The sequence below is a fragment of the Silene latifolia genome, chromosome Y (genome assembly GCF_048544455.1).
Source record: "Silene latifolia isolate original U9 population chromosome Y, ASM4854445v1, whole genome shotgun sequence".
NCBI lineage: Eukaryota > Viridiplantae > Streptophyta > Magnoliopsida > Caryophyllales > Caryophyllaceae > Silene > Silene latifolia.
The window spans coordinates 287196021-287209659 of record NC_133538.1 but is presented as its reverse complement, the minus strand read 5'-3'; the positions used below and the strand labels follow the sequence as shown (position 1 = coordinate 287209659).

The following is a 13639-nucleotide window of genomic DNA, read 5'->3' as shown; positions in this document are numbered from 1 at the left end:
CTCGTTAGCTCTTGCATTGGGGCCTGGGTTTGGCGGTATTGACTCAGTTAAGTACTTGAGCTTACCGTCGAATGGCGCATTCTCGTAATGATGCCTCCCAGTCCGCAGTTGGACCCGTCATTCTTCAGTCGTGTGAACTGATTCATGTGGTCCATGAAAGCTTTTAGCCAGGACTCGCGTCCAAGTGTGGCACTTGGCATAGGGATATCATTATTTTCAGCCATTTGTTGTAAGCAGTATTATCAATATAAAACGAATTCTACACTGGGAAAAACAAGAATAAAAATATAATAAGCATACTCATCGTTATGATTTAAGTCTAATGCAAAACTGTTATAAGCGAAGACTCAAGCATTTATACAATTGACCTCCCTCAAGGATTATATAAATGATCCCAAGACTCAATTATCTGTAAATTGATAAGCCAACCTCTTGGCTAATTCTACTGTTAGAATTCTTGGTTGATAAATTTCTGTAAATTCTATCTTTAGTCCATCATAATCACGAGAAACTCTTCGGATTATAATGTTGAGGTAAAATAAGTCAACACAAACTACTTACCCAACGTAGAAGGGGTCACATGGAGAGTAAGGTCCTATATGCCTACCGACGAAGAAGGGATTCATAGTTGTTTGGCCTTATAAAGACTAGTCTCAATTTTAGTTTTAGAGGAAGATCCCATCAAATTTATTTTAATTCATTTTAAGTGAACTAATATCTAGCATGCGAGAATGAATAAACTAAGATGATGGCTTAAAATTGTGTGACATCTGTATGTCTATGAAAACTAACATCCAAACTATATGAGTCAATTTTCATGCATTTAAGAAGTAGGTGGTTTGGTTTAGGCGGAATATGATGCACTAATTATCATGCGAATGAAAAGCAACGAGAATGAAAAACGTAAAAACAAAATAAAGTCCTAGTGTGGCCTATCTACCAAATGAACATAAATACAACTTTGGAATCCTTCCTAGGATCCTAGAAGCTTGTCTTGATGTTCCATCTTGGTCCATGTTGCGGGAGTAAGCAATCCAATCTCCATCTTTAGTCTTCTCAAAATTACAATTAAAATTACAAAATAAACCTATTTACATTCTAATTTCAAAAATATAATACTAAAGAAAACCAAAAGGAGATTCGAGATCTCAAAATTACATTAAAATTATGTTTCCATCATTACGAAAACATAATTAACTAAGGCCACACTAGGTAATACAAATTACAACTGATTGCAAAAATACGTAAATAAACCATTCAACAAATCATTCAACTAAATAAAAATGCATCAATTATAAATTAATCATTCAAGACATAATTCCTTAATTATGTAGAGTAATTTATCCAAACCACCTATTTTATAATTATCAAAATTATGTGACAAATCCTCAATTACTCACAATAATTCCAATCTTAATTCACATTAACTAGTGATATGAATTAATCCAACATATTTTAAACCTCTTTAAAATAATTGGGTATCTTAAATTTGTGAACCTTTTCACAACAAACAATCATACATTATAAATTTAATGTATAATAAAGATTGGCCAAAAAAATAAAAAAAAAACGAAATCCCTTTTTTTTTCTTTTTGTTCGGCATTATAAAAAAAAAACAAAAACAGTTTTTTTTTTTTTTTTTTTTTTTTAAACTCTCGGCATTTACAAAAACAAAAAAAAAAACAGTTTTTTTTTTATATATAAAATGCCCTCGGCATATAGCCCTAAAAACACAAAAAAACAGTTTTTTTTTTCTTTTCGAAAACAACTCATTTGTTATGAACAATTATTTAATGTTACTATTATAACAAGATTGGCATAATCATCATATTTTAAATTAAACATAGATTCAAACTAGATGATTCAATTTAACCTCTTAAAAAGAATATCTAAATCATGATTAAATCGATTATCCGGATATTTGATTCATCACAATTGATTTGAACATTGTTAAATTTAATGAATCATGATTCTAAACATAAATTTAAAAACCATGTATGCCAAAAACTATATAGCAAAAAAAATGAACATCACCAATTAAAACGATTTCCATTTACATTTTAATTTAATTCTTATTAAATCAAAACATCTACAAATTTATCATATTGTCATCTTAACATATTAAAACAACAATATTAATGAATCAAAATGGAAACAAGGCAAAAAAAAAAAAACATCTCGGCTGAAAAATAAAATGTTACGGCCAAACGTTTTTTTTTTTCGAATTTTTTTTTTTGTTTAAAATCATCTATGAAAATCATATAAAATAATTTCGTGGCCTATGCTCTGATACCACTTGTGGGAAATATCGGTATACTTCATCAAGAATTCGGATTATAACGAAATTATAATTATGAAAATACGAGTCATAAATGAAATTACATAAACAAAAGTATAGAGATTAGAATCAACCTTTGGTCCTAGCAATTTGGCCTAAGAACAATATCGAGATCGATATTCTCCTAATCGTTTCACCCAAAATGCTATGAGAAAGGCCTCTTTTCTTTGCTAGAATAGATCCCTAAAATTGTTAATTATTTTTAGGGTTTTTTGTTTTTTTTGTGATGAGAGAATTAGGTCAAAAGGAAGTGAAGAGAAATGATCCTCTTTTTCCTCTTAAAACCGTCCAAACGGTGTGAATAAGGGGAAGATATTTTTCTTCCTCTTTTTCTCCTTTTTTTCGGTTTCACCAACCACCAAAAATAAGAAGATTTGGTTGTTCTCTAAATGTATAAAATGTGTATTATTTATCAATTGTCATTAATATCGTCATGTATTAATAAGTCTATCCACAACAGTTTGTAGTCCATTTATTAATACCTGTCTGTCAACATTTATTATGACAATTTCGTATAATATATACATTAACTATAAAGATCGCATATTTATAATTTGCTTATTAAATATAACCGTTTACGTTTAATTACGAATTAACATCTTAATTCGTTTAAGCTAACATTATATACATTAATTAAATACAACAGTTTATATTCAATTTTACGAATTAACAATTTATTCGTCTCAGCTGACATTATTTAATTGAATTAAATAATCGTCTCATCATCACATTGACTAACTGTTTAGTCAAATACATGGACTAACCTTTTAGTCATATAAAGCATCAATGTGATTATAGTTTCATATAATCACATCTCTCAAACACATTCTTTAGGTGTGACTTTTAGGGACCAGTTGATCACCGCCATCAGTATGATAATAACGTCAAACTTCTAGCAAGCCAACCGTTATTAATAAACGTTAATCAACTGATAAAATACTAAGTATACCCTTGTGAACCTATAAGAGATTTATATATGTTATCACACTAACTGTGGAGGACACAAGCTCCAACATATTGTACATATTGAACCACCTGATGGACCTAGCTCTACTCCACGTGTTGAACAACATTTTGTTTCTTCTTGTGTGTATCAACTTCTTTTGGACTCCACACCTGGTGTAGTGAATTGTAGACATGGAATGTTGCACTTGAGTTTTAAGCTCATATTGGACAGTTTTTTTGGGACCGTGGAAGAAGCTAACAGTTTTTATGGTGTGTATGCAGAAGCATGTGGTTTTGAACCTAGGAAGCCTTCCCAAAAGAGGACTGATTCTGGTGATGTGCAGTATAAATTTGTTGTTTGTAACCGTGAAGGTTTTAGAGATCGTAAAAGTAAAGCTATTGTTTTACATAGTGCAGAGGAGCAGGCAACTCCTAAGCCATTTGATATCAGAAACACTAAACTAACTAGGACTGGTTGTACTGCTATGATTGAGTTTTGCTATAATAGGGCTGGGTATGTTGTTTTCCAGATTCGTGAGTGGCATAATCACCGTCTTTGTTCACTTAGAAATCAACAATTTCAAAAAAAAAAAAAAACACAAGCACCTCCATCTTTACCATAAAAAGACAATTATTGATCATTCAAGGGTTAATCAAGGCCCAACAACGACATTTAGAAGTGTTAAGGAATATGTAGATGGCTATGAGAATGTTGGAGCTCAACTGGTTTATTTTAAGAATTTTGGAAGGGATATTAAATGTTTCATAGGAGACCGGGATGCTCAACTGTTTATTAACCATTTCGAGGATAAACGTGATACCAATCAAGGTTTCTAATTTTCTTATAAGGTGGATTCTGGGAAATATTTGGTTCGTGCGTTTTGGTGTGATGCAGAGTCTCGTAGAAACTACTCTATGTTTGGTGATTACATCACTTATGATCCAACTTACAGTAAGAATAAGTATTGTATGGTTTTTACTCCTTTTACTGGTGTAGACCACCACAAAAGGTCAGTTACTTTTGCTGCTGCATTGTTATTTCATGAGGATGAAGAGTTGTTCAAGTGGGTCTTTGAGAAGTTCCTAGATGCTATGGGGTCAGCGAGAGCCACACTGTATCATTACTGACCAATGTGCTGGAATAAAGTTGAGTTTGCGTGCTATTTTCAAACATGTTAGGCGCAGATATTGCATGTGGCATATCATGCAAAAGGTCACTGATAAAGTTAGGCCTGCAATATCGAAAAATACTGATTTTGTGAGCCGATTGAATGCTATTGTTTGGGATGCTGAGTTAGAACCTCTGGAATTTTAAGAAAAGTGGTCTCAGTTGGTTAATGAGCATAATCTTGAAGGTAATTCCTAGTTGTCAACCATGTTTAGAAAAAGACGAAAATGGATTCCAACTTATTTTCGTGATATTCCTATGTGTTGTCTATTAAGAACAACTCAACGATCTGAGAGTCAGAATAATTTTTTCAAGCGTTTTGAAAATGCACATGGTACACTAGTTGAATTCTAGATGCAATTTCAAAGCGTCATTGATGTACAACGCCATACTCAAAAGCAACTTGATAGAGACGATGATTGTACTCTACCACAATTATCTACTTCTCTTATGTTGGAAGCTTATGCTTCCAAGCTTTATACACATGCTGCTTTCAAATATTTTCAACTAGAAGCTAGTGCTTCTATTTGTTCCCTTAGTGTTGGTGGCTTCACACCACCTGCCAACGGTACAGAGGTAATTGGTATAGCTGATGCTAGAACGCAGAAGACCTATCAAGTCGTCTATAATTCGACAACCAATGATGTAGAATGTTCTTGCAAGTTGTTCAACATAAAGGTTATTATTTGCAGACACATAATCTGGTTTTACTCCGGGAAACAAGTAGACACTTTGCCTGATAAGTACATCCTTATGCGGTGGACCAAGAATGCACACAAGATCCCTCTTTATAGTTCATGGTGAGTTAATGGACGACTTTGATGCCACTGAGTTAAGGAAGTTGGAGATGTGCAAGTTATGTTCAGAGTTCTACGCAACTATCAGTGTGCTCAAGAATGTGCCTAACAATCAGATCACTGATCTTGCTGACACACTAAAGTAATTTAGGGTCAAACTTAATCCGCAAGCAGAGTCAATGACCAAAGAGCAGGAGTTGGAGATGCTTCTTGGATGCAGTTCCTTAACTGAGGTGAGGATTCTACCACCTCGTCAGGCAAAGAACAAGGGTAGTGGGAAGAGAATGATCTCCAAAAAGCAACAATGCATAGCCAAAGCGGAGAAGCCTAAAAGGCTTTGCCGTAATTGCAAAAAAATGGCTCACCATGATAAGCGTAACTGCCCTAATGCTTTTGTACCCGATGCCAACAATAAGGTATGCTCACCATGACAAGTATGTGTATGATTTCTATGTATGAAACCTTATATATGGTCTATGGTCACGAGTCAGAAACAATATCACACTTTATTAAAAATAATATCACACCTTATATAAAACGATATCACTGTTTCACAAGTGATTTACATGTTATTCGTACATACCTTTTTGTTGCTTTGTCAAGGGAGTTCAGATGAGGATGCTGGTTGATCGGTTGAAGCAGCAGAAAATAAAGCAGCGGAAAATAGACGACATACTTCATTACTATTATATCATATACACCACAAACGTCATTATTAGAGTATAGATTATACGTGATTTATATAGATGATTTTATTCTTTCATGGCTTCATTAGTATAATATAGAATATACCTGGTTATAATAATGGATCATTTTATTCGTCAGTTGTCTTTGTTTTTGTATTTTTTGTGATACTGAGAAACAATATCACATCTTATGTTCAATAATATCACACCTTATACTAAACAGTATCACTGTTTCAGAAGTACTTTACATGCCTCTCCTTTTGTGTGTTGTCAAAATATATCACACCCAATGTATAAAAATATCACAAACTGTTAGAAAGAATAACACACTTTACCAAGAACATACAATACTAGATCTGGAAGATTGTTTATACATGGAATATCACGCTATATTTCAAAACAATACCACACTTAGTTGTAGACAATACCCCTTATGTGATATTGTTATACAATACCACAAGTCATTATAAAAAATATCACACAGACTGTAACAAAATATTACACAGTCTGTGAAACAATATTACAATCATCAAAATAAAATATCGCAGTTCATAATAAACAATATCACATTTTGTTAAAACATCATCATTGTTAGTTAGATTTATTATGCCTCTGCAGTTTTTGTAAAAAAATATCAACCTATGTACACAACAATTTCACAACATTCTGAAAACAATGTCAAAATAAGATTTTAAAATCCATATCCACTGTTTTTGAGAATCAATACCACATAAAAGTGTGATATTGTTTAGTATAATATGTGATATTGTTTATCTAACTGTGTGATATTGTTTTACTACATATCTATTTTTATTATTGGGAAGCAATATCACAACAATTATAGCACAATATCACACGACACTTGAAAGAATATCACACTTTACCAAGAGTTATATCAGATCGAAAAGAGCCATCACTACTTGTTTATCATTATAAAAAGTTTACCATTAGATTCCTTGTCCTACTAACATTACATGCATTTAGTTCCAATTAAAACTTTGTGCTAACAAATCTAGTAGTCCTAATTACTTCCTCTACCTCTACCTTGGTTTTTAGGATTTGCAACGGTCTTTACTCGTTTGTATGTTAGTTTGTGCTCTTTTCTACCATCTTCACCATCTTTTCCGGAATCAGTTCCTCTGTAAAGCAAATACATAATAATAGCCAGTTATTATTTTGGACACTTTTTTGCATAACAATATTCTACCTTTTTGCATATAAAAACTATAAATGTCAGGCTTTGGTTTTTACCTTTTCTTAGGAGATTGCCGAAGAATTGGTAATTCTGTGTTAATCATCGGTATCCCAGTATAATCCTTCTTTGCTGTCGGCGGAACATCTTCTTTATTTGCCTCCTTGTGAACAACATCGGCCTTCTCTTTTGTCGGAACTTCTACATTTTGTACTTCTTCCCTTTCAACAGTATTCTCCTTCCCCTTTATCTTACCACCCTTCTCTTTTGTATTTTCGTTGTTCTTCTTCTTTTGCTTTAATGTCTTTCAAAGTTCCTCCTTTCCAGCTGAAAATTCTTTTACCTTTTCGATCAAAGTTGTCTGGTTCTCAATTATGTCAGCTAAAAGCAATGCCGCTGCCTTTTCTAGCCAGTAGTAGCGCCTATACACTTTCTGGTTGAAGTCGGCTTCAAACATCTCTCCCTCATACCAAATCATGTGCATCATTAAGAAATTTCCAAACTCAGTATTGTTCATCTCTGTCTTTTGCCAAGGGAAGTTGATGATGACAGTATCAAACATTATTATATCATCCGCTCTTTCAATATTCTTCTTTGCTAGGTAGTCACTCATGTGCTCAGCCTACAATATTAAGCAAAACCATTAGGCATAATTTCACAAACAATCAAATCCATTATTTCAATGTTAATATACACCAGACATTTAAAGAAATATCAATTAATCATACCACCAAATCTGCAACTTTTTATATTTCTGTTTGCTCCCAGTCGTCGTACTCTGTATTGTCCATCACTTCCACTATCTCGGTTTTGAAATTTATACAAACATAGAAATAATGTTCTTTCCATGCCATCGGAATAAAAACCAGATCTGCTTCTAGGTTACAGGGAACTGTGTTTCTTCTAATAAATTCGTCCCATTCTCTGAAAATCTTTTCTTTATTCAATTCTCTATCTCTAGTTCCTTCGGTTTTTACTTCTTGTTGTGTGTAAATATATATGTTAAAAGTCCTATTTTTTTAAAAGAGTTATTACATTTCAATCAAAGTGTGAATATGTATAAATCAAACTAAAACAAAAGCTAACCATGTGTCGAATCCCAAAAAACATTAAACTTGTTTCACATTTTTCTATGTGTTCAATGTGGTTCAGAATTAGCGACAACCATTCAATCACAATGCTACTGACGTGCACATTTGGAGGCAACGACAATATATCGTCTCTGACAAGGTATTGGTCATTACTGAAGCTGGCAACCACCTTACTGCTCCAAACATTAACACAAAACAAATCAAGACTAGTCTAAACAATATCACACTGCTCTAAATATAGTATCACACTAATAATGAAAAAGTATCACACAAAATAGCAGTACTGGTATATTCAAAGATTTTAAAGAACCATACTCTAATGGGAAAATGTGGTCATCCAATAGGCAGTAGTCAAGCAGTTCTTTCCTCATGGTCAACATCTTTGCACACAGTGATTTGTTAGCCTTCATAAACCTTGAGACGACCACCAACTTAGAATCTGCCACACCACAGTTGTACGTGCTTCCATGGCCATCTGATTTCCCCCTCCTACCGCTTCCCATGACACTGGCAGAACCATCTTCTACCATAGCTAGAAAAATATATATTTTGTTATTCAATACATAATGAGTATTAATAATGAAAATAAGTTAGTGTTAAAAAAATAACCTTTTATTTTTGATACGGGAGTCTGAACATTCCTATTCCCACGTTTTCCTCTCTTGTTTTGTTTGCTGTTTTCCTTTTTGTCAGCAATTTAGGTAACAATGTTCCTTTGATGGCATTAAGGTCTATAACCTTCTTTAGGACCTCACTCCTACTTTTATTTAAATCACTCAAGACAAGCGTCGCTATAATCTCCCCCCTATATAACGTCTCTTCTTTTCATCGTTCAGTTCACTTTTAAAATCCTCACCTAGAAAAAACATCATGTGAAACATCATGAATAATCCAAAATCCAGGTTCAACTCTTTCGTTTGCCAATCAAAGGTCACATTTGCCAACACATAGTCTTGTACTTTTAGCCCACTTTCATTACCTTTAGTGTTGAGGTAGTGACCATAAAAACTCTCATGTATATGTTTATAGTAAATAACCGTCAAATTTCAAGCTTAGCTAACAAAATCATTATGTCCTTAGTTCTTATTTTTAATATAGTACTTACAGTTAAATGAGCCATGTGTACATGCTCCCCGTCTTGGAAATTATCATAGTCTCAGTTGTCCAAGTAGAATATTTTATCCCTCTGGAAGTCAATACAGACGCAAATGTAATGATCTTGATATAGCAAAGGTATGAACATCTATAGAAATATTATAAAAAAAAAAAACCAAATAGTCCAAGAAGTGTTATTCACAGAATATATAATACAATATCACAAGTAACGAGTAACAATATCACAGAATATATAATACAATATCACAACTAAAATACTTACTTTTGACAACACATAGTATACTTAACAGTATCACAACTAAAAGTATTTTTAAAGTCTTACCATATCTGAATTCAAATTCAATGGCTGCGTATACTGAGTTGACCACATATCCCATCTCTTACATACGTCTTCCTTAAGTCTCGCCAATTCATCAATATCTACAAGTAAGATTTTCTTCATAGCACCCTGTTATTCATAAGGGAACTGATTAGTCTTATTGACACACATATTTACACTACCTAATTTAAAACACGATAAACACATGAATTTTATGTTTTCCATACCGAGTGGGCAAGGCTTTAGAAATCCTTGTCGGTCTGTTGCTGTCCTTTTATGCCATTTGGAACTGATTGAGCAATATTACCCATGACTCAATAACCATTTCTTCTATCTTAGTGTTAGGCAACAAAGACTCAATATCGTTCTTTGTTATGGAATGGTAAATGACAATCTCTCTCTACCATTTTCCAAAAATATTACCATATTAGTTTTAAAGTATTAATTGTATGATCCGTAAGGAAGCAATAATTCATGACATCCTTCCAATCCGAAGCTTCAAGACATGCTCAAATAAATGGTCTTGTCTGAACACTGAATCTGAGACAAGTTGAGCATCCTTGTCTGGCAAACCACAGTCCAAAGTACACCCCAAGTTATGAGGTACCATATCTGCTGAGTCGGGTACTTTGTTCAATTTTTCATTATCTGTGTGCAACAATTACTCAATGATGCTCCTCGTTCCTGTTGCTCTCAGTTGAACATTTGTTACAGCCTCCTTCAGCTGAGTCTCCACACTTTTATCATCATTCCTTTTCTCCGCCTCATTTCCACTTCCCTCTGTGTGTGGTTTCTTAGTGTCCGAGTCCTTATCAATTTCAGCCATATCTGATACATTTGTATTCCCATTACCTTTTTCAGCCTCTCCATCAACGTCATCCACATTCATTTTCTCAACAACTTTTTCAATTCGCTCCTCAACATTTGGTATGTTATCAACATTTTTTGTATCCTCATGCCTTTTTCCAGCCTCCTCATTCATTTTATGAACCTCTTTTTCAATGCCCTAATTTGTTGTATCAGTGTTAAACTCCTCAACAGCCTTGGTTTCTCCTAAACCAACATTGAATACACCTTCATCAAGCTGAGTCAACACATGTGTATCCTCATTCATTTTTTCATTCTTTTTTTCAATGCCCTCTTGATTAAGTGTATCACGATTCAACTCTTCATTGAATTCCTACGCAACGGCCCTTCTTATTCCTACACCAATATTTGATATTACATCGTTCACATTTGAATTTAGGTCATTATCCAGCCCATCATCTTGGTCTTTATCATCACCACTATCCAAGTTAGTAACATCATAAATATCATCATCTTGCTGTTCGTCATTGCATCCCAACTCATCATCACTGTTCTGAAGATCTTTATCCGTACATCCACCATATTTTTGTGCAATTCTGTGTACTGTACTTTCAACATTTCAGTCCATACATCAAATGATGGTAGCCCTTGTTTTGCTTTCTCCATTTCATATGACCTCGCTATCAACATGCCCATTAAGTTATGATAGCCAAGATCTTTCATGAAAGGTAGTGTTTGAGTCTCTGATGTACATTTTTCAGGATTATTAACCTCTTCTTCAGCAGCAGCATGTTCTTTAGGATCAACTTCTTCAGCACCATCTACCTTGGCACCAGCTTGTGTAGATGTAGTTGGTTCACCCATTGTAGTTTTTTCTTTCATAGTGATGAGCTTTCTCATGTTATGTACGTACCTACCAATGAACAATTCATTGTCCCTCTTCATACGTAGATAAATTTCATGAGCACTCTGCCTAATTACAAAATAAATATATTAAACATGACTCTTTGATATGTGATAATAAGGACATGTCAAACAATAATTAGGTTATTCAATATCAATATCATAACAATATCACAGCATACTAAAAACAATATCACATAATTGCTGAAACAATATCACAACAATCTTTTAATCAATATCACACCAGCATATGTATCAGCATATTAGTGCAAGTGTAATGAAAATAATATAATAAAGGTACGAAAACCGATTGAAATATTATAATTTTTTTTTTAAAAATAGCCTAAAAATTGTTTTTCATTTGCTTTTAGAAACTATATCACAGCTAACAATTAATAATACCACACAATATATTAAGTATTATCATATCTAAAATAATTGTCAGATACCAAATATTTTTATTAGTGCTTACATCCATTGCCCTTGCTCTAATCTGTCTATCAGTTTCAACACCACTAGGCAACTTCATCATTATGTACCCCTATTTTGTTTCCACTTCAGCTTCAGTGTCAGCTTCATGATCAGACGCCTACGTAAGTCTTATCTCCGGTCCTTCTGAAAAGTACGGGGTTTTTTTAGGATCTTGTTTTTGGGGTACTGAATCTTTGATATTGGAGCATTCTCCAAAGATCCAGTTTTTTTCTCATCATCCACTCTTTTTGACAATTTTTTATCGTTCCAATGTTTGATGAGGGGTAAAGTGTGTGGCAAAACATCGCCCTTAAAATCAAACCTATGTATATACGCTAGCATAAGAACTATTATGCATCAGCTAGCAACTGACTTTGCACCTTCTTTGAACACCTTAATACTCTTAACCATTTCGTCAAATACGTATTCACACCAATCAAATTGGCTTATCCTTGTCACATGCTCAACAGCCTTTACCAGTTTCAAGTCCAGCGATTTATTTGAAGACGGTGCTAGGAAAATAGACATGCTTTAAATTACGAACATTCTTTTAAATTCATCTCCAGCATCATTACATTCCATTAATTTGTCATGCACATCCTTGACCATAATTGGAGCGGAAGTACTCTTCAAATAAAACTTCGCCCTCCATGCAATTTTCAGCTTAGTGTCCATCACAACAGTGGTGTCTCCCATATAATCCCCTATAAAATCTGGTGCAAAACAGTGGCGGAAACACTGTCGAATAGGATTAAATACACAAAGATAAAAGTTCTAACTGTTATAAATTGAGAATGTATCAAATTCTCAAGGATAAAATAAAAAAAAATGGTCAAGTCTAAACAATTGCCACTTTTATAAAAAGGGCGAAAATAAAATTCCTCAAAGTGTCCAAACTAAAACCATAAAAGAAAGCAGAAAAACAGAGTAGAATCTGCAAACTACTCGCTAGCTCACACAGAAATCCCCAGCAAAGCTAACACCTGTCATATTATAAACATAACAGCCACAATCAGTGGGGAGTAACTCGACGTTCTCCCAGTCATATCACATGATATAAATGTTACAGATGCAAATAATATATCAACGTAAATTAAAATGTTATATAACATAAGTAACAAAATATGATTACCAAATCACGTTAAAACCAACGTGCTGCATGCTTAAAAGCAAAATATTCAAAAGATAGAATGGAAGTAATTTAGTTCAGGCTAGATATTAACTTTAGCTATACTCCTTGATACCACAGCATCTTACACTAGTTTCAGGAACCCAGTGTCACGCAAAGGTGACCAACTCCAAGTCCACTCACTAGACACCAAACTATAACAGGACTCGTCTTACCACGTAGTGCGTAGTCCAAGTCTAAGTATATGTACATGACTCTACGACAATCTGTACCTCCCACAAGGGTACCCAATCATATAGCTGTATAAGAACCCATATGCCTTAGTTCATTATTCTTTCCCTTGCTTTAATTATTCCAAACTTAAAAATATCCTAAGGATAGTATATTATTCATTGTATATCATTCAAATGTTCGTAAGTGAACCACACTTTTATTTCTTCAAAACAGAAAACTTAAAATTTACTTCCAAAAGTATAAAATTAATTCAATGACTTTAAAATAGATAAGTCAATGTAATTAAACTTTAAAGACCATCTGTTGACTTAAGGTACTTTAGTAAAGACTTATTATTTAGGCTTTAATGAGACGGAGTTCTATATTAGTTTATAAAACTGAACAACAGTATTGTAAAATTCATAATTAATTACAGAAAAATCGAAATGACGCAAAGCCAATTT

General features: G+C 33.5%; 1 protein-coding gene across 1 annotated transcript; it reads left to right on the top strand.

Annotated features, from left to right (window-relative positions):
• The first annotated feature begins 3480 nt into the window (after positions 1–3480).
• Positions 3481–5255, top strand: LOC141630852 (protein FAR1-RELATED SEQUENCE 5-like). The gene is made up of 5 exons (XM_074443600.1): positions 3481–3797; positions 3931–4112; positions 4179–4380; positions 4463–4541; positions 4806–5255. The coding sequence occupies exons 1-5, from the start codon at positions 3481–3483 to the stop codon at positions 5253–5255; spliced, it is 1230 nt and encodes a 409-aa protein (XP_074299701.1).
• The last annotated feature ends 8384 nt before the right edge of the window (positions 5256–13639 follow it).

What these genes read in the sequence shown, in the direction of transcription:
- LOC141630852 (XM_074443600.1), top strand. Translation starts at nt 3,481, where the DNA reads ATGTTGCACTTGAGTTTTAAGCTCATATTGGACAGTTTTTTTGGGACC. An exon ending in TTTTGCTATAATAGGGCTGG is followed by an intron (nt 3,798 to 3,930) that starts GTATGTTGTTTT and finishes TGATCATTCAAG; the next exon opens with GGTTAATCAAGGCCCAACAA. An exon ending in TAAACGTGATACCAATCAAG is followed by an intron (nt 4,113 to 4,178) that starts GTTTCTAATTTT and finishes GGTGTGATGCAG; the next exon opens with AGTCTCGTAGAAACTACTCT.